Source organism: Ochotona curzoniae, unplaced genomic scaffold (genome assembly GCF_017591425.1).
Source record: "Ochotona curzoniae isolate NIBS_2020 unplaced genomic scaffold, NIBS_Ocur_1.0 contig_2599, whole genome shotgun sequence".
In the NCBI taxonomy this organism is placed as follows: Eukaryota; Metazoa; Chordata; class Mammalia; order Lagomorpha; family Ochotonidae; genus Ochotona; species Ochotona curzoniae.
Genome location: NW_024465520.1, coordinates 771,418 through 792,314, shown reverse-complemented (window position 1 = coordinate 792,314; position 20,897 = coordinate 771,418). Strand labels below are relative to the sequence as shown.

The 20,897-nt window shown below is 40.3% G+C and overlaps 1 protein-coding gene across 2 annotated transcripts in view; it reads left to right on the top strand.

Annotated features, from left to right (window-relative positions):
- ATR (ATR serine/threonine kinase) overlaps positions 1-20,897 on the top strand; it is a 106,405-nt gene that overhangs the window by 32,133 nt on the left and 53,375 nt on the right. For both annotated transcript variants that reach the window (XM_040974741.1, XM_040974739.1), the window contains 7 exons: positions 1,028-1,158; positions 6,387-6,530; positions 8,244-8,337; positions 9,003-9,128; positions 10,420-10,626; positions 12,437-12,550; positions 18,860-18,975. In XM_040974741.1, the coding sequence (XP_040830675.1) occupies positions 1,028-1,158; positions 6,387-6,530; positions 8,244-8,337; positions 9,003-9,128; positions 10,420-10,626; positions 12,437-12,550; positions 18,860-18,975 (932 nt within the window). The remainder of the gene's footprint in view (positions 1-1,027; positions 1,159-6,386; positions 6,531-8,243; positions 8,338-9,002; positions 9,129-10,419; positions 10,627-12,436; positions 12,551-18,859; positions 18,976-20,897) is intronic.

Sequence of the window (20,897 nt, the reverse complement as noted above, 5' to 3'; positions counted from 1 at the left end):
GGGAAGCGGGGCTGCTGGGATTAGAACCGGCGCCCATATGGGATCCCGGGCATGCAAGGCAAGGACCTTAACCACTGCGCCACCGCGCCGGGCCCTTAACTTGTTTTTAATTTCACAATTTTCTTTTAAGAAGGGGCTGAAATGAACTGGCCAACATTGATTATTACACCTTTTATTGTCTGCAAGTAGATGACACCCTGAGATTTGAATATGAAGCTCTTGTTGTTAAGACTTACTGTCTTTGGCAGCTTCTTCATAGACTTCATTTTTTTAAAAAATTTCATTTCATTTTATGACACAGTTTCATAGGCTCTGGGTTTCCACCAACCCCTACCCTTGCTCTCCGCCCATGGTGGATTCCTCCACATAGTTGCAATATTACAGTTCAAATCCAGTCATGAATCCTTCATTGCAAGCATGTACCAAGCATAGAATCCAGCATCTTGTTGTCCAGATAAATTCAACAGTTTCTTGGGGAGACCATCCCTGGTCTGAAAGCAGAGCTGGCAGAATATCATCTCCCCTCCAATGAAAAGCCACGACATAACCTCAACAACAATTTACAACATTATACAGTTAATTGACATGGTATTGAGTGACCAATATGTTAGAAAATGCAAGTTCTTAACCATATCCTATGACTACTTCATTAATATTTCAATTTTAGTTTATACACAACTGGCTGCTACATACCTTAAAATGGCTATAGGGTACTATTCAGCTGTCTCGTATCTATTTTCATTTTTATATTTAGCAGTTTATAGTATACATGCATAATTTTGCTGAACTTAGTGAATTTTAGGATATTCCAAACTGGATTATAACTCTAACAAGGCATATGTCAACAATTGAGGCACAGGACAGCTTTAGGAGGGGTGTGCAGAGAAATCTTCAATACCTTAATGTGGAGTAACTAATCTTTGTGTCCTACCTAGTAAGGTATATGTGAGTCCAAGCTGACTGTTTCCTGTCTGGTTCTAAGCTTTCCTTATTATCATAGACTTCATTTTAAAGCACTGCTTTGTAGGCCTTGAACAGCTTGATGTCTTTGATGAAGTTGATGGGACCCAAGCATGTCAGCTCCGTGAGGGTGAAGATGATGACCACTCTAAGAACTGGCCTTCGATTCAAAGATGATTTTCCTGAATTGTGTTGCAGGTAAATAACTGTTTTAATTACATTAATTTTTTTAAAGCTTTCCCAATTAGCACTAGCTTGAATTCTTATGTCTTTGAGGAAAGCAGAGTTCAAATTGCAAATAATTGGCAAATATAGGGTATTTGTATTGAAAAAGGAATATATTTACTTTTTATTTTCTCTTTCTTTAAAGATTCTATTTTATTTGTATTGGAAAGTCAGATACATAGAGAGGAGGAGAGAAAGAGGAAAATCTTCCGTCCAATGATTCACTCCCAAAGTGGCCAAAATGGCTGGTGCTGCGCTGATCCGAAGCCAGGAGTCCAAAACCTATTCCGGGTCTTCCATGCGGGTACAGGGTCCCAAGGCTTTGGACCTTCCTCAACTGTTTTCCTAGGCCATGAGCAGGGAGCTGAAAGGGAAGTGGGGCCACAGATATTAGAATCAGCACCCATATGGGATCTCAGTGTGTGTGAGGTGAAGACTTTAGTTGCTAAGCTGCTACACCATGCCCTGTATTTACTTTTTAAAAATATGTTTTACTCTTGAAATATTTTAACATGCTGGAAAATCAAAATGTTTTTGGATCAATTATTTGAAAATAAATTGACATGGAACGAAAGAATAAGGAGAGAGAGAGTGAAGGTTCAGTAGCCACAGCAGCTGAGGCTAGGGCCAGGCTGATACCAAGAGGCAGAAATGTTATTCCTGGTCTCTCATATAGGTGCCGTGGTCCACTTCATCTACTGCCTTACCAGGTGTTAGCAGGAAGGTGGATTAGAAGCGGAATCCAAAGCACTTCACCATGATGCTGTCCCCAGTAGAAGAGTTACTATAAAAACATTGCGGATTTATTTATCCACCCAACTTTTTTTGTGTCTGAGTTTCTTAGAGAATATTCCAAGACCACATCATTATACTTTAGTATATGTGCTGCCAAAGCGAACACTTGGACCACATCATTGTGTTTTTAAGACAAATAATGACTAACAGAAAAGAATTTTAGAAATAGCAACCAGAAATTATTATACTTAAAAATTAATATCAATTTCTAATATTATCTAGAATTCAGTTAATATTTGCATTTCCTTCAGTTGCCTTAAGGATGATTTTCTTAATATGTTGGCTTGTTTGAATTAGGTTCTGGACAAAGTTCACGATGCAATTGTTTACGCTTACGTTTCTCTTTATTTTTTTTAAAGATCTATTTTATTTTTCTATTGGGAAAGCAAATATACAGAGGGAAGGGGAGACAAAGAGAAAGATCTTCTAGCCGCTGATTCACTCCCCAAGTGGCCTCAACAGCCAGAGCTTAGTCGATCCAAAGCCAGGAGCCAGGAGCCTCTTCCAGGTCTCCCACACAGGTGCAGGGTACCAAGGCTTTGGGCCATCCTCGACTGCTTTCCCAGGCCACAGGCAGGGAGCTGGATGGGAAGTGGAGCAACCATGACATGCAAGGCGAGGATTCAGCCATTGGTCTACCTTGCCGGTCCCTAGGTCTCTCTTCCAGACAACCCCAGCCTGTAGTCTCCTTCTGACCCATGTTAACTGTTTTCAGGTTATTAGGATTTTGATGACTAGAACTTAGCTGTTTACCTATTCAGCTTTTCTCTGTATCTCTTGCTTTATCATTTTCCCATATAAATTAGCAATCAGATACAGATTCTTGGTTAAATTCAGCTTAATTTGTTCAAAAAAAAAGATAGTTTAGAAGGAAGGTTTTATTTTCTCTTGTGCCATAGCATTAATCACACAATATCTGCTTGTTTACTCTTTGGTGATAATGGATTAATCACCATCTTGTGGCTTTATCAAATTGAATCCATCTTACAAGTGCTCCAATAATTTTATCACTGTCTAAATTCATTATTTCATTATAAATTTTATTTATTTATTTTTTAAGATTTATTTTATTTTTATTGGAATGCAGATATACAGAGAGGAGGAGAGACAGAGGAAGATGAAGATCTCCTGTCTGATGGTTTACTCCCCAAGTGACCACAATGACTAGAGCTGAGGCAATCTGAAGCCAGGAACCAGGAGCTCTTCGGGGTCTCCCACGTGGGTGCAGAGTCCCAAGGCTTTGGGTCATCCTTGACTGCTTTCCCAGGCCACAGGCAGGGACCTGGATGGGAAGCAGGACTGCTGGGATTAGAACCAACAACCATATGGAATCCCAGGTGTGCAAGGCAAGGACCTTAACCACTATGCAATTGTACCAGGCCCTAAAAATTTTAAAATAGTAATTTTTCTGATTTATTTTTCCTCCTGTATTTATTAGGTGAAATTTTAAAAATTGTGATCATATCCTTTTTAAAAAGATGTATCTTGTTTACTTGGAAGGGAGAATTAGAGAAAGTTAGATCCTTTTACTGCCATTTGCCTCCCCAGTGGGCGCACTGCTCAGGCTGAGGCAGGAGCCTGTAAGTCAGTCCCAGTCTTTGGTGTGGAAGCAAGAGCCCAGTGCTCGGGCCGTCTTCTGCCGTCCTGCCAGGCACGTTAGCAGAGAGCTGGATTGGAAGCAAGGCAGCAGGAACTCACACTGGTGCCTAAAGGGGATGTTGGCATTGTAGGAAATGACTGAACCAACCCTCTCTGCCATGAGCCCCCCAGCCCTGCAATTCTAATTAAGTAAAACTCCTCATAAAGAATGTGGCTACCCTGAACCATAGATTGTATAGTACAAAGCGTTCATATAAAACAGGCAAAATAAACACTTGAATGTTTCCCACTGCTTAGCAGTTTTCGATGCCATAGCGACCTCCAAATACATTTTTCTTGTTTGTTTATATCATTTTGATCACATGTAGTTTTGTAAATCTGATGGATCTTAATCCGCTAAAGCAACTGTCCCTTTTTGCTATTGCTGGAATTGTACCATTTTAAGGCAGTAGGAGTCACTGCGATTTGATAGCTGTGAGTTTTGGCATGACCCCATTCATGTTTGATAGATTCCCTGTTTCCTGGTTTGACAGTGTAGTAGGCTCACTTCACATATCCCTTACGCAGGAGCAGCCATTTCTTCAAGGAGTTCGGCTGTGGTTTTTTTGAGCATGGGTTGGTTCGTTGCCTGTCTGAATACTCATCGAGGCTGTTGTGCTTCTGAGACTTTATGGGATTGAACTGTTAGAACAATTCAATTATTTCACAAAGAAAAAACAACTCTAGATTTATAGGAATATTTGCAGTAGAATTAAATATTCACAGTCTTTATTTTTTTAATGATAGTTTTCTTTGGGATTCTATAGTTTGTTTTTACCTAGTACAATTGACTTAATTTGTCTTTGTTTATACTCACAGATGATTGCAAATGACACCATTTCAATGTTTGTGTGAGTGGTAAGAGTACTGATAGCAGTTTAAAGTTCTTGGAGGTTCCACATTAAAGATACCCAGGCACAGGGCCAGTGTTTGGTGTCACAGAGAGCATGCCTCTTAGGCTGCTTGCTTCCAGGCCTGAGAGCCCATGTGCTAGGTGGGCTCTGCTCCCACTGCCTCTGCTGGGAGGCTTGGAGGCAGCCGGTGAAGCGTCCCACACAGCAGACTTGAGCTGAGTTCCTGACTCTTGTTTGGACAGTGAACTAGTAGATTAAAAAAAATTGGTCTGTGTCCCTCTCTCTGCCTTTCAAATAAATTTTTAAAAAAGATATATAGTGGGGCCCGGTGTGATGGCGTAGTGGTTAAGGTCCTTGCCTTGCATGCACCCTGGGATCCCATGTGGGTGCCAGTTCTAATCCCGGCAGTCCTGCTTCCCATTCAGCTCCATGCCTGTGGCCTGGGAAAGCAGTCAAGGATGGCCCAAAGCTTTGGGACCTTGCACCCCCCGTGTGGGAGACCTGGAAGAGGCTCCTGGCTTCGGATCAGCTCAGCTCCAGCTGTTGCAGCCGCTTGGGGAGTGATCATCAGACAGAAGATCTTCCTCTCTGTCTCCCCTTTCGTAAATCTGCCTTTCCAATAAAAATAAAATAAATCTTATTAAAAAAAGATATATAGTCAGCTAATGTGTTCTAGTATTCTGTGAAGTAATTATTTTCTATATGTGTTTGCTGTCAGACATTTCAGTTTGCTTTCAGTTTTTCCCCTCTGTTTAATTTGTCATATAAACTTGGTTTTTATACAGTCCCAAATTCAAAGCAGTATGAAAAGGCATCCTCAGAAATTCCAGTTTCCATCTTTGGTCCTTATCCATATCCTTTTATATTTATTTTCATGTATCTGCTCTTTAAGAATTGCGTGGTCCTTCACATATGGATGAGGTGACATCCTGGTAAATCTATTGTAAGTTGAAAATATCCTAAGTCAAAGTGCATTTAACACATCTAACCCAGCAAACATTGTCATTTAGCATAGCCTTAAACGTGCTGAGATCACTTACATTAGACTGGTTGCCAAAGCCATCTAACACAGCCTGGTTTATAATCAAGCACTGAGCATCTCATGTAATTTGTTGAGAATAGTAGTGCAGCGCAGAGCATGTGTTTGCTCATGATTTCATATTTACGTGAAACTGGATGGGTAGAATTGCTCAAAGTCACAGTGGTGTGTCCTACTGCATGTTGATAGCCTGGGAAACGGCCAAAATTCAAAATCTGAAGCATAGTTTTTACTGGAAGTGTGTCAGGCATACAAAAGTCAAAGAACTGTCTGTTGAACCCTGGTGAATCAGGGATCATTTGTATAAACAAATGCACACGTACATCATATATTTTTTAGAGTTAATCCTGTCTTGGGGCACTGTTTTTTTACCTTTTTGTGTGTTTGGTTTTTCATTTCTTTTAAGAGACAGAAAGGGAAAGAGAGAGAGAGAGAAACTCCTCCAGTGGTTGAATCCCCAAATGTTGGCATAACTAGGAAGTGGTCAGGTTAAAGCTCTGGGGGACTCAATCCAGGACTCTTGGTGAGTGGCAGGGGCCCAGGTACTTTAAGCCATCACTTGGCTGCCTCCCAGATGTGCCTGGCCCAGAATCTGGAGTAGAGTGCTAGCAGGAATGAAGCTTCAGCACGCCAGCAAGGGATATAAGTGTTCCAGGGCACAGCTTAATTGCTGTGTCCATTGCCTGCCCCATTTTCATCTGACTTAATATTAATTTGGAGATTGCTTTATTTAGAGTGTATACTACTAAGCCTTAGGATGTTTTTATAGCTGTATAGTGTTTGCACGTAGTGTTTGTTCAACAAGTAACTTCCAGAGTTTACAAATAATAAAGATAATGGAGCCTGATTTTTAGTTTTGTTTGTATTTTGTGCAGAGCTTGGGATTGCTTTGTTCATTGCCTGGATCATGCTTACCTAGGCCCACTTCTAAGTCATGTCATCGTGGCTTTGTTGCCCCTGATACACATCCAGCCAAAGGAGACTGCAGCTATCTTTCACTACCTCATCATTGAGAACAGGTATTGTAACCGAAATTAAGAATAAAACTAGCACATTGTTAAAACTGCATTTTAATGTCTTGATGTATTAAGGTCACTGGTGTCATGTGCAACTGCTTATGTTGTTAGTCAAAGTGACTGGCATGTATTTACGTGTTGAACTGAGACATTGCTCCTGTTGTAATTTTTGTAAATAATCTGGTAATTAGAAAGTACATTTCACTAATTCCAAAAACAATGAAGCTAAATTTACTTTTCTTCTCACGATGAAACGGAGATAGTTGAAGAACACAAGAAAGGCTAAGAAGAATGTTCAGCTGCTTTCTGCAGCTTAGCTTCCCTGAAACTCTCGTTCATTCATTGCAGCATTGCATCTCTTTCTTTAAGCTTTTATTGGTATTTTTTTTCATATTGCCGGATGATCGTTTGTAAACATTTATTTTTCTATGCTACCCTAGCATATAGCATGCTTTCTGGCTGTGTTTCCTCACTGATACATTTCAGACTGCTTCACCTGACTTTCCAGGCTTTCCAAAATCAGGCCCTGTCTTCTGTCTTCAAATCTTCTCCTTTCGTTTTCCAAAACAGGCTTAAGCTGTAGCCAAGGTGGACTGCTACTCAAAGAGCATACAGTGCCCCAACCCTTTTCTATTCTTGCCTCTGGCTGATTTTTAGTTTAAAATGTCTTCCCAAACTAATATATATATGTATATGTGTATTTTTTTTCACTTACTGTTGTATGTCATAATTCCTTTGCGTCTGAAGTCATGATTAATTTCTCACTTCTACACAATTGCAGTTCCTTCCAATCAGTCCCAGTCACTGTTTTATCAGGTAGAAAAGCCCAGAACAAAGAATTAAAGTATTTTTATTCAACTAAAATACTTTCATTTCTGATGCATTAATATTTCGAACATGACAGAACAATACACTCATAATTTAGATCAGGTTTTCAATACCTTTTCCATTGCTGTGTGAAGAGTCATGTCTTTGTTTTTTATTATAGAGGAATTATTCCTCTGCCTTTGTCACTCTGTAAGAATTATATTTGGATAAGAATTATATTTGGATACAGAAAATTATTTTGTTGGAAGGAAATTCAACATTGTAGCTTTGATAAAGATTATTTGTATTTTTTTTTCTGAAATTCTTTATGAGAATTTGTTTTGGAGTTGGCTTTATTTACTTATAATTTTGTCATGTGACCTGCGCTCAGCTGATATTTCTTTTCCTCGTTTTGGCTGTGATCATTGGTATGACCACATTCAACTTTAGGAGGACCAAGCTAGACATGTCCCTCTTTCCTAGTAGTGTCAGAGACCCTCCATCTCTAGATGGCCCATGTGTGCCATTTAACATCTCAAAGGGTGACCCAGGACTCTCCAGAACGAAAGCAGGTACTGCAGGCCTTGTGTAGCACTCAAGCTCCAAACTAGAATGGCTCATCTTCTGTCACAGTCTTATTTACTAAAGCAAACCGTGACCCAGGCCAGGTTGAAGAGGAAGGCATGAAGTGTGTCGACATGTATACTGAGAAGCATGCTTCATTCACTACCATAGATGGCTGTCATTATTTGTCAGTGTTAATTTTGCTGAGCAAATGAACATGTTGCATGTCAGTAATTAACTCGCACTCTGGTCTTACTTTTAACCTCTGCTTTATTGCTTTATCTGCTCTATTGTTTTTTAGTATTCATGTTCTTGGCAAATAATTCTTTTTATTCTAACTCTTAGGGATGCTGTGCAGGATTTTCTTCATGAAATATATTTTTTACCCGATCATCCAGAGCTAAAAAAGATAAAAGCAGTTCTCCAGGAATACAGAAAGGTATTTTTTTTTTTTTCAAATTTATGGTTTAGGGGTCATTGAAACAAAGCTAATACCAACTTCAAGTACATTGAGTGATGATTTTTTTACAATCAAATGTAATGATGAAGAGTTTAGTCAGACTGTAGTAGCAAATTCCTGGTTTTGGAGGAAAATTTAAAAATATTTAACATTTAGATCAAAGCTACCATAGTATTAGAACAGAGCATACATTTCTCGCGCTTTATTTACAATCCCAAAAAGCTGCAGCTACCAGAGTTCAGAGTGCTGAGAGAAAGCAGAAAAGCTGTAGAATATTCTAGGTTTTTGTGATGATGGGATTATCTACATAGGCATAAAGCTGGTCAAGGGCCATTGTGTAACCTTCTGTGAGGTAGGGAAAGCTTGTATTTTAGATAAGTTCTCATGTTGTTATAATACATTTGTTTTTCTTAAGGAAATCTAAAGGTTTTAGAATCAAATTCTTACCCCAAGAATTAGTAAAACTTCCATTTACTATACAAAAGAAGGGATGGAAGTTTTATTCTATTTTAAACTGATTTAATTGGACTGTAGTTTTAGTGTTGTTTAAGGAATAATTCCAGAACCTTTTTTTTTTTTTAAGAACTTCGGAAACGATTGTTAACATGGTTAGTCAAATGTGTCTTCCTGTGCTATTTTTATAGGAAACCTCTGCGAGTACTGATCTCCAAACAACTCTTCAGCTGTCAATGAAAGCAGTCCAACATGAAAATGTAGATGTTCGTATTCATGCTCTTACAAGCTTAAAGGAAACCTTATATAAAAACCAGGTATGCTGAAAGACAAAGCAGGAGAGGGTGTGCCAAGGTAATGTATTTAAAGAGCTGTAGAGAAGAAAAGTTGGAGACTTAAAGAAAAGACGATGAATTAGCATTTCTATTTGAGATTGTAAAGATTCAATTAAGGAAGTAATTTTTATTACTTAGATTTTATTGATTGATTACTTAGATTTCATTACTTAGATTATCTGATTGACACTTCCCATGAAATGCTGTTGGAGGTGAATTCCAGAGAGTGATAAGTTTTTGTTGGTTTAAGAGTGTTATGATTTGATGGAGTTGTTGCATCTTCCTAGATAAAAGCGTGTATGTGACACATTGTGTGAGTCTTACGTAATTTCCTATAGATACTTGTCAAATCAGTTGTCAGCAGTTTTAACTGAATTAGCTGTTCATTTAATGAGGCTCTACTCTACTAGGCTCTTTATTAGTTTTTATACACTTTCCATCTTGTTTTAACTAATTCTTGTTCCTTTCACTTACCTACTGAAGTGTTTGTCTTCCTGCTTGAAAATTTTCTTTATTCTTTTTCGTCTTTTTTTTCTTTTGAATTTTATGGTATATAATTCCATAGAGTCTGGGATCCACCCCTCTCCCCGCCAAACTCCCACCCGCGACTGATTTTCCCCGTATTATTACAATAGTATAGTCCTTCTAAGGAGTCATGCTTGCGTTAGTCTGTTATTTAAGTGTGTCCCAATGTTGCTGGTACAGACAATGTCAGATAATCCAGCATCCCATTGTCTAGATATGTCCAACAGTTTCCTTGGGAGTCCATCTTGGATTCGGAAGTAGGGATGCATGTTGCATTGTATCCTCACATCTGGATCTGGTAGTCTCTATTTCACCATCACAATACATTCTCTTAAGTGAGAACTTTTTCATCATTTTCAGTGTTCCCTTACCTTGTAAATATCATATTTTAATTATGTGTCTACATGTTTGTTTTCCTGTAAGACTGAATTGATTAGGATAAAACCATATGTTACTTGATTTTGTATACTGATATAATGGGATATAGTAACTAAAACATATGCGGTTACTATTAAATGGCTTAATGATTGAGACTTTCAAACACATTCAATAATCATAATGTTAGAGAATATATTATGAACTATTACTATTTGAATTCACCAAAAACCAGTTGGATTAATTACAAACATAGAAATTTCAATTTGTCAATACTTAACATTGGATAACCCTTAATATTTTTAACCTTTATGGTTTAGGAGAATATGTTAGTTTTTACAAGTGATCTACAAACTTTTTTCTTTCATTTTAGGAGAAACTAATAAAATATGTAACAGATAGTGAGACAGTAGAACCTGTCATCTCGCAGTTGGTGACCGTGCTCTTGAAAGGTTGTCAGGATGCCAACTCCCAGGCTCGGCTGCTCTGCGGTGAATGTTTAGGGGAACTTGGAGCAATAGATCCGGGTCGCTTAGATTTCTCAGCAACTGAGACTCAAGGAAAAGACTTTACATTCGTGGTAAGGTATTGTCATTTGGGATGGCAAGATTTCTTTCTCTCTGTTTTTTCCTGTGTTCTCTCTCTTATTTATCCTTAATGAAAACTTGATCTCAATTATGCAATTTAGGTAATATCTGAGTTTATCTCACGTTATTTTAGCAGAGACTTTTAGCCTCATGCAATGAAGTTTGAGTTCAATCTTATGTATTGTTTTTGTAAAAAAAACAAAAAATGTTTTCGTAATTATGTCAACACTTAATGCACTAAATTACTGCTTAACTGTTACTGTCTAAACACTGTTGCTACTGTTTCCATGGAAAACTTTTTTCCCAAAATATTCTGACAACATATATATAGAGGAGTTTTTGTATTTTAATGGGTTGGTAAACTCATGTAAAACAATTAAACAGAACTTTTTCTTTCTTTTTTTTTTTTTTAAGATTTACTTGTTTAGTTGAAAGTTGTAGCTACAGAGAGCGAGGGAGGGCCAAAGAGAGAGATCTATTTACTGGTTCACTCCCCAGCTAGCTACAGCAGCCAGGGCTGGACCAGACCACAGCCAAGAGCTTGGAGCTTCCTCCAGGTCTCCCAAATGGGTGAGAGGAACCCAAACATTTGTGCCATATTCCATGGCTTTTCTCATGCCATTAGCTTCCAGAGAGCAGGATTAGGGATATGGAAGCTGAGACATGAACTGGCACCCATAAGGGTTGCCAGCATAGCAGGCAGTATCTTTGTCAACTGTACCATGATAGCACCTCTAAACAGAGCTTTTGATGTATCAGTGTCCATCGTGCGTCTTTAAGAAGAGGGTATTATATATTATTCATCAGGTAGGCTTTGGTCTGAACAGAATACAATATACTGAGTTCTATATTATATGACCTTTTTCCATTATTTTTATTTTTTTCTTTTTTGTATTTTAAATTTTATTTATTTGTTAATTGTGATGATTTTTGCATAGTTGATCACGGTGCAAAGGGTCAAGGGCTAGAGAAAAGAGGGTAAGACCATTGTTTCATATTCTCTTCTTTCCTTCCTGTGTCTGGGGACAGGGAGATTATATAAGGGGAGAAGTCACACTCAGCCTCCCAACCATCCCAGGGTCCCCAATGTGGCACATGCTCCAAGGTTCCCACTCAAGTGGTTTTGATAGTTGAGCAGTTCCGAATTGCTGTCGAACTTGTGACTCCAATCACGACGTAATCTCTAAAGAATCCACTAGTTCACATAGTCCACCTTAGAGTCTCCATTTGTCCAGGTGTTCACTACCAACGCTTGGCTGGGGTAATTGTTCAATTTGTTCTGTCCTCCAGCTTATAAAAAATTATATCATTCTTAACCATTGGTTTGACATTGCGCAAAACAGTCTACAAAATTATTTTTTGCAGCAGTAGTTATACACACAGGTATTGCTTTCTTTTGTTTTTATTTATACAACTGTCTTTTTTTTTAATTTCTTTTTTAATTGGAAAGGCAGATTTGCAGATTGAAGGAGAAACAAAGATCTTCCATCCACTGGCACTTGTAGGCAGATATTAGCCAGTTGAGCCATCATGTCAGCCCTTCAAGTTGCCTTTTAAAATTTAAAAATACTACGGATTATCAGAGCAGTGCAAAAATTAAATTACTTTAGAAAAAGACTGAAAAGCCTTAGATTTTTGGCTTCTTAGCTACAGACTGTATTTTAGCCTTGACACCAAGCTTAGTGTGTACCTCTGTATCCTTTTGTAAGTTAAGTTCACTCAGATTTAGTTTCACTGTGTAGTTTCAGAACACTTTAAACAATTTTATACACCAACTGTCAATTATTTCTTGTTTTTGTTAAGACTGATGTAGAAGACGCAAACTTTGCCTATGGCTTATTGATGGAGCTAACAAGAGCTTACCTTGCATATGCAGATAACAGCCGAGCTCAGGATTCAGCTGCGTATGCCATTCAGGTAAGAAAATGAATGGTCATTACTGGCCTTATGGTACTGAATTGTAGTGATAAAGTTGAAAACTTTTCTTTAAAACTCTAATTCCCTATTTAATATCATTATTCAAAGTAATATAAATTCAAGGTAAACATTTTCAGGAGTATGGAAATATACCCTTTGATTCTTGTTTGATTTTGTATGTATGCTGGAGTCCAGCTCCAGCCGAGTTCAGAGCTTGGGAAGGGTGCGTGGAGTCAGCGATAAAGAAAGACACAGACACTTGGTGCGTTCTCACAACCGCTCAAGAAAACGCGGTCCTTTTTATTTACTCAAAACCCCTCTCCAGCTTCTGCACAAGCAACTATTCTATTTTTACTTCAAGACTAAGGGGGCATGTGCAGACATTTGGTCACTCCGTCTGTGACCAAAGATAAGGCTAAGCAGGTGCCCCTAAAGATAATTCTGCAAAAGCAGAATTCATATTCATATTCTTCAAAGCAAGCTATTATTTATTCTTCAACAGTAGCCATGGAGCAACAGCCAGGACTCCAAGGCCAAGGCACATGCGATTACCTGCTAATTAGTAATACTTTCCTACCACATTTCTACTTCTACAATTTACCCATCATTTAATGGGAAAATAGGTTACAAGGGAAAAAGCCTAAAAGCCAAAACAGAAATTTCAAATATAAAATCCCCCTACAACTACAGACTCTATAACCCCATAAACAATGAGACAATAATCAAAAGCATTTTGTTTAATAAAAGCATCCTTAGTTCCTCTAGCTAAAAATTATAAAAGTGGCTAAAACAGTAACATTTTCTATGCTCCAAAAAATTGCAAAGACAGGCCAGCCTTTGAGATAACAATAACTATATTTATTGCCATAGCAGTTTCAGCTCTCACTCCCATCACTTGCATTAATATTTAGGATATATATCAAGCCCCTTCCCAGAAGGTGTGCTACATGTCTGGGCCAAATTCTAAGACAATGGTTAAGTACCCAATGGTTAACTCTCAAGCTCACATCAGTGGCAAAAACTGTCTCGTGGGGCAAATAACAATGCCTCAATAGATTACAGAATTGTTAGTGAGGTGTTTGAGTGTCCACACAAACAGGAGGTGAAACTGTGTCAAGGTGGTCAGAGAGAAATCTGCTGGGCCCTGCCAAACAGCTGGAAGCTCCCCTGGGCCTGCCAAGCAGGGGAGCTGTTCTCTTCACACCTTCGTGCCATCCACATCTTCTGCATGGACCCCAGCATATGTATATATACAAATATAAGAAATCTTCAGAAACTTTATAGAATGCATAATATGAACATACTGTGCATGGGTTTCAAAAACTTTTAAAGAATTTTTTTAGTTGGAAAGTCAGATTTACAGGGAGAAGGAGAAACAGAGAGAAAGATCTCCTATCTGCTGGATCTCTGCCAAAATGGCCAGAGCTGAGCCAGTCCAAAACCAGGAGCCAGAAGCTTCTTTTGGGTCTCCCACACAGGTCAGGGTCCCAAGGCTTTCGGCCATCCTTTACTGTTTTCCTAGGTTGGAAGCAGGGAGCTGAATGGGAAGTGGAGCAGCCTGGGCACGCCTTGGCACCAGTATGGGTTCCTAGTGCATGCAAGGCAAGGGCTTAGCCATCACGTTGACTCAGGATTTCAAAAAGTTTGTATAGCAAAATAAGTTTATCTTTAATTGCGTTTTTTCACAGACATTTTGAAGTATTCTTATTTTTATCCAAGTGAGATCATTGTTTGTGATTTGTAATTTGATTTTGCTTCTTTTAAGAGTTATGTATTTTTATTGAGAAGGAAGATCTACAGAGAGGAGGAGAGACAGGGAGTAAGATCTTCATATGCGTATCTACTCCCCAAATTGCCACAATGGCTGGAGCTGAGCTAATCTGCAGCCAGGAGCTTCTTCTGGGTCTCCCACATGGGTGCTGTGTCCCACTGACTGCTAGATAGTGTTTAAGCTGTAAGTCTAGATGCGTCAATTATGGAGCCTGGACAGTGAGAATACTGAGAACAACCTGCCAATGAGATAGGAGAATGGGCTCCTCTACAAGACAGACTGATGCTTCAAGATTGGTGTGTATTAAATACTGATTATATGTATGGAATTGATTATTGGTTGTATAATAATATAGAGGCATTGGTCACCCTGACAAGCAGGTTCAGGGTAATTTATTTCTTTTCTTTAAGATTTCTTTTATTTATTTGAAAGGCAACGTGGCAGAGAGAAATATCTTCTGTTTTCTGTCTTCTGGCTCACTCCCCAAGTGACTGCAAGCAGCCAGAGCTGGGTCAGGGCAAAGGAACTGGAACTCTATCTAGGTTTCCCATGTGAGTGGCAGGGGCCATGTACTTGGGTCATCTTCTGTTGCTTTCCAAGGAACATTAGCAGGGAACTAGACCAGGAAAAAAACAGGATTTGAATCATCCCAGCTCTCCATTTAATTCACTGCACCATGATCCCCGTCCCAGCATATTTTCAGAATTGTATGGGAATGAAAGACTTAGAGAAATTACAAAAACTTTTTTTTGTTAAATTTTTTTTAAAAAGTTTTTTGGTGGTGTTTATATAATTGATCAGGGTGGGAAGGGTCAAGGGTCAGGGGAAAGTGGGCCTGATCATTTTTACATTTTCTTTTTTTCTTCCTGCATCTGGGGGAGGGGAGGATGCAATGGGAGAGACCACACCCAGCCTCCCCAATACCCTGTGTCATCTGTGGGTCCCCGTTGTGGAGCATGTTCTGAGTTGCTGTTGATATTACTGCTCAAAGGATGAGGAAATCCTTCCAAGGTTAATTGGCTGACATAGTCCATGTCATAGTCACCATTCACTGAGAAGTTTGCTGTCAAGTTTTACTTAGATATTTGATCGATTTGTTCTGCCATCTCTCCTCTATGAGCTGGGTGCTGTGGCCCAGTTCAACCCTGCCCACCACACACTTGGCCCTCATGTATACCAGGCCAAGCTGTAGCCCAGTCAGAGTGACCCCCACTGGACTGACCCCCAGCTCTGGTTCCTGTGTCTGCCAGCATATGCAATGCACTGGTCTGGTCTGTCCTATATCCCATCCAGTTTTCATATGCATCATTGAGCTTTGAATTGTAACTCAACCCAACCAACCCCACCCTCTAGCCCACACTCATGCTAGAGGGGTGCCACTGCGTATCCAGCCAGGCCTGCCCCAGTCCAGGTTCACATGTTCACCAGTGGCAGTTGCAGCCCATCAGAGAGGTGCCCACAGTCTCCCCAATGGACCCACTTCCTGCTCCGGATACTGCTCACTGCAGTTGCTTTTGCAGTCTAGCTCAACAGGCCTTGCCTCCAATTCTAGCACTTGCCAACTGGTGCTGCAGCAGAGCCAAAACTGCCTGCCCTTACACTGGCTCATGCCTACACCAGTGGATACAATTGGTCAGCGCAGCCTGGCTCTTCCCCTAACCCTGTTCACATGTGGGCCAACAGGTGTTATAGCCCTGCCCAGCCCTCCTCCCCCTTCCCCCAGCCCTCAGCTCACCAGCAGGAGCAGTGGCCCAGCAGGGGAGTCCCCACTTCTCTCCCACACTGGGTTCACACACCTCCTTTCGTTGTGTGTGCTGGTATGTGCTGTTGCCCAGCCTGGCATGGCCCACACTTTGGCAGGTGCTATAGCCTTGCCCAGTCTGGTCTTCCTCCAGCCATCTTTATGCTGGCTGGAGCTGCTGATCAACACAGTCAGCCCCCAGTCCCGGCCCTATATTGAATGGCTGGTGATGTAGCCAGACCCAACCTATCCTACCCCATTACGGTTCTCAGATCTGCCATTGGGTGTTATGAACTGGTATAGTCTGGCCTGCCCCCATACCTGAGCCACATGTGTGCCAGTAGGTACTGTACCCTGATCTGCTCTGAGCTGCTCCCAGCCTTGGATTTTGTGCTTATCTGCAGGTACTATACCCTGACCAAGGAGTTATCCAAGCTCCATATTGGGTCTCCTCTCAGTGGGTCCTTGGGTTAGACTGACAGCCTACCTCCTGTCCTACAGGAACAGTAGCCTGACCCAAATGTTCCATACCCCATCCGGTTCTTATAGTTGAGTGTTACAGCCCAGCCACACCTAATCCATCTCCTGACATAGCTCTCACATGGCCCAGTAGGAGCAGAAATCTAGCCAAGCCTATTGTACACCCACTCTGCCTCTCGGTAGCACCAGTGAGTGCTGGAGTCTAGCCCAGTCTGGCACACTCCAGACTCAGTCCACACCCATGCCAAGGGACATTGCAGCCATGTCCGGGCTAGACCATAACCCCCCATTTTCTGCCTCTTGCACTCACCTGTGGGAACCACAACCTAGCCAGGGTGTCTCCATTGTCCCATCTGGCATTTCTGATGTGAGATACCAGCACCCCAAGCAGTGGCTTCACATGGAGTGCCACAGTGCCAGTCCCAGAGATCTCTGTATTTCCTCAGTAAAATAAGAAGCATGGTCTGTAATTGAAGGGGCAGTAATGTCCTAAGGGGTGTTAACAGTCCTGAGAACGTGTTACTTGTGATTTAGAGTTTCTGTTAGAAAAACCACCAAAAATCAGAAGAATGAAAAAAATTAAATGAAAGTTAAATTTGGATATTCCTTTTAAAAATTTTTTTGTATATTTTCTCACTTTTCTTAGAAATATTCTTTATAGATCTATAAAGTACTTTTTTTTTTTTTTTGCCAGACAGTACCTGTGGCATAAATACTAGGATTTGTAGACTTTTCTCATTTCTTTGTTCTGTAGCTTATACAGCACTTTTAGATGTTTAAGAGTGGGGCTTAAACTAGTCTTTTTCAGGATGATGAAAGATATTAATAGCTTACCATATTTTTCCCATTTGGAAGATTAATATTAGTGACAGTTTTTCCCCCTTCGTCTTTTATAAATTCAAAATTATTTGTCTGAAAAAGAAAGAGAGTTGTGTGTCTGGGAGAGTTTTCGGTCCAGTGATTCATTCCCCATATGCCTACAACATGCAGTAGAGGACAAGGCCAACATCAGGCACACAGTACTCCGCCCAGGTCTCTCATGGGGGACAGCGACCAGCTGACTTAAGGCATCTCGTGCCGCCTCCCAGACTGTGCCTCAGCAGGAAGCTGTGTGAGAAGTGAAGCAGTTAATAGTTGAACCAGACGCTGTGGTAAGGAATGCAGGCAACTTAAGCAGTGATTAACTGCTGAACCAAGCATACATACCCTATGTGTTTTATTTTAAGGGAGGTATAATATAGTTACATAATCTCCAGTCTTGAAAGGTAAGTGAGTTGGTCCTTAACATTTGTATGGTGTTTTCAGAATTTTAAACCCAGTGTTTCAGTCTAGAATCTGAGATCATTTCAAGGCTTTAAAATGTGGATTTTTAGGTGCTTTCATTGTAATTCAGAAACGGTCAAGATGCAAATATAGGAAATTTCAATTATTTTTCTTTATAGCCTTTTCAAATGATTATTTTACTCCAAATTCAGAATCACAGAGCGAGAGAGAGAGATGTAGAATCAGAGAGAGATCTTCCCTCCTCTGGTTTACTCTGTGATTGCTGCAGCTGTAGCTGGACTGATCTGAAGCTGGGCCAGGAGCTGCTTCCAGGTCTTCTATATAGGTGCAGGGGCCCAAGGCCTTGGGCCATCCTCCTCTGCTTTCCCAGACCACATTCAGGGATCTGGATGGTAATTGGAGCAGCTGAGACATGAACTGGCACCCACATGGGATGCTTGTGCCACAGGTAGAGGCTTAACCGCTGGTCCTGCCTTATTGTTCTTAATCTTTTATTTCAGTGTATGTTATGCATGGAAAATAAGCTGACTTCATATTCAATTACTGATTCAGCTTTGTGACCTTAAGTAAATTACCTATGTCTCTAAGTATTAGAATACATATCCTAAGGATGTATATAGTTCCAAAAGTCCATCTTATGACTATAATGTGCAAAACTTTGAAAAATGAAAAGGGGGCTAGCATTGTGGCTTAGTGGCTAAAGCCATAGCCTATAACTTCAGCATCTTGTATGGCTTGCTGGTTCAAGGCCAGGCTGCTTCACTTCCAGTCCAGCTCGCTGTTAGTAGCCTAGAAAAAGCAGTGGAAAGTGATGCAGGTCCTTGGGCACCAGCCACTCACATGCTAGATCTGGCTCCTGGCTTTAGACTTGCCCAGCCTCTGCTGTTAGGATCATCTGGAGGGTGATCAAGCAGGTGGGAGATCTCTGCCTTTCTCCTCTCTTACTCTGCCTTTCAAATAAATTGATCTTAAACAAAAAGAAGAGAAAGATTTGTCTGATTCATTGTGGACTTACTAATGTATGTATTTTTAGGAGCTGCTCTCTATTTATGAGTGTAGAGAAATGCAGACTGATGGCCCGGGTCATCAGTTATGGAGAAGATTTCCTGAGCATGTTCGGGAAATACTGGAACCTCATCTAAATACTCGGTATGTAGATTCATTCAGATTACCTTAACAAAATTATCTTAGCTTTATAAAAATTATTGCTTTTGATATAGTTTTTAACACTGAATGTGTTTTTAGTATGATTATATAGTATTCAGTATATTCATCTTCTGATTATGTTTATGATCTTGTCAAAATGAGAATTGTGGTTCTGCTCATAGGATTAAATTCTGTATGTAATTAGGCACGATCACTGAAGCTTAAAGGACTTTTTGAATCAGCTGTCAGTATTACTGTTTAAAAGTCTAAGCTGAATTGTTGAAACTTTCCACATGTGTAATTGATATTGAGTTTTAACATCCAAAATCTTCAGTAATCCCACTTAGAGATTTTCTTCTCTCCCAATTTCTTTTCTTAGTATATTTTGTTCCTGTACTTTGTTCTGCTTCCTCCTCCTCCTCTTCCACCTCTGTCTCTCCTCTTCCTTCTCCTGCTTCTTTTAAAGCAATAAACAGCTAGCAAAGTTCAATGAAGAGAATATATCAACAACCAGGTCAGTGGGTATCTCAGCAAAGAATTGAGACCCAATCTGCATTCAAACTAGAATTTTTGTAGATATGGACCCACTATTCCCCACCCTTCTTGAGAAAATTGCTGGGCAGAGGGCTTTTGAATGCAGAATTATCAGCACAGTGTTATACCTAGTAAGTCTCTTGGCACAGGGAAGGGAAGATTTCCCCTAAGCTGCCCCCTCTCCATTAAATGAGATTATCCAGCTTGGCCAAGACTTAATAAATATTCAAATCCTGATCTGCTTCCAATACCTGCATCTACACATCTCTCAATTCGACTGCACGAAATTCCCATATTCTTTTTTTTGAAGATTTATTTTATTTTTATTGCAAAGTCAGAAATACAGAGAGGAGGAGAGACAGAGAGGAAGATCTTCCGTCCGATGATTCACTCCCCAAGTGACTGCAACAGCCGGTGCTGCGCTGATCTGAAGCCAGGAGCCAGGAGCTCTTCCAGGTCTCCCATAGGGGTGCAGGGTCCCAAGGCTTTGGGCTATCTTCAATGTTAGCGTGTCTAGGGCCTGCCTGCTTTGAAGGATGGCTGCAACCAAATTGATCCAGTGTTTTGGAGGGTAAAGAAGGAGGCCATGATCTGAGTGTTCAGTGTAATTAATTCACTGGAGGGGTTAATAAATATCTTGTTTTCGGAAACAGTCCAGTTATTCCTGTGATGCCGTCCTCGCCTCTCAGTGACAGGTGTCTGATGAGATGTAGCTGAGTCTGGCAGCCTGTAACTGGGCTTTCCCAATAGGACTTGCTCTGGAGTGCTTGATAGGAGCTTTCCTGCTTTCCCCATGCTTAGGATTTCATAATCTGTTATTCTAAGAAATGCCCAGATTTGTGTTACAGTTACAGGAATATGAATTTGCTACATGGCATGTGTCTTGTCTGGTGCTTGTTGCCCAAAGGTGAGGGTGAGCCCTAACTATTTACCTCCTGACTTCCCGGTTGTACTTTTTCCTTGGATATCTGGTAGCTGTATTCTGTTAGAAATAAGGGTGCTAATCAAATCTGGAGTCTCCAGAGTTGGAATGGAAGAAGTAACTAGCACAACACATTTTAAAAGTTATCTCGTTGTATCTCTCAAAGGATTGGTTCTTTGTGTCCTCCACAAAGGCCTTGTCCATATAGGTGAAGGTTATCTATAAATTCTTTTGGCAGCTTTGTCCAGTTAAGCTGTTATTTTAGGCGATGTTTTATTAACCCATTTAAAAGCAAACAGGAACTGACAAAAGAGGGTTTTAGGCCTAATACTAATCAGGTGGGCTTCTAAGGCCCAGCTAGCTTATATGTGAGACCCAGACCTATGGGTTGACCTTAAGATATATCTCTTCATGTAAGGAGCCAAAGCTCTGGAATGATATACAGCAAATGGTAGGGATTTGGCTGTCT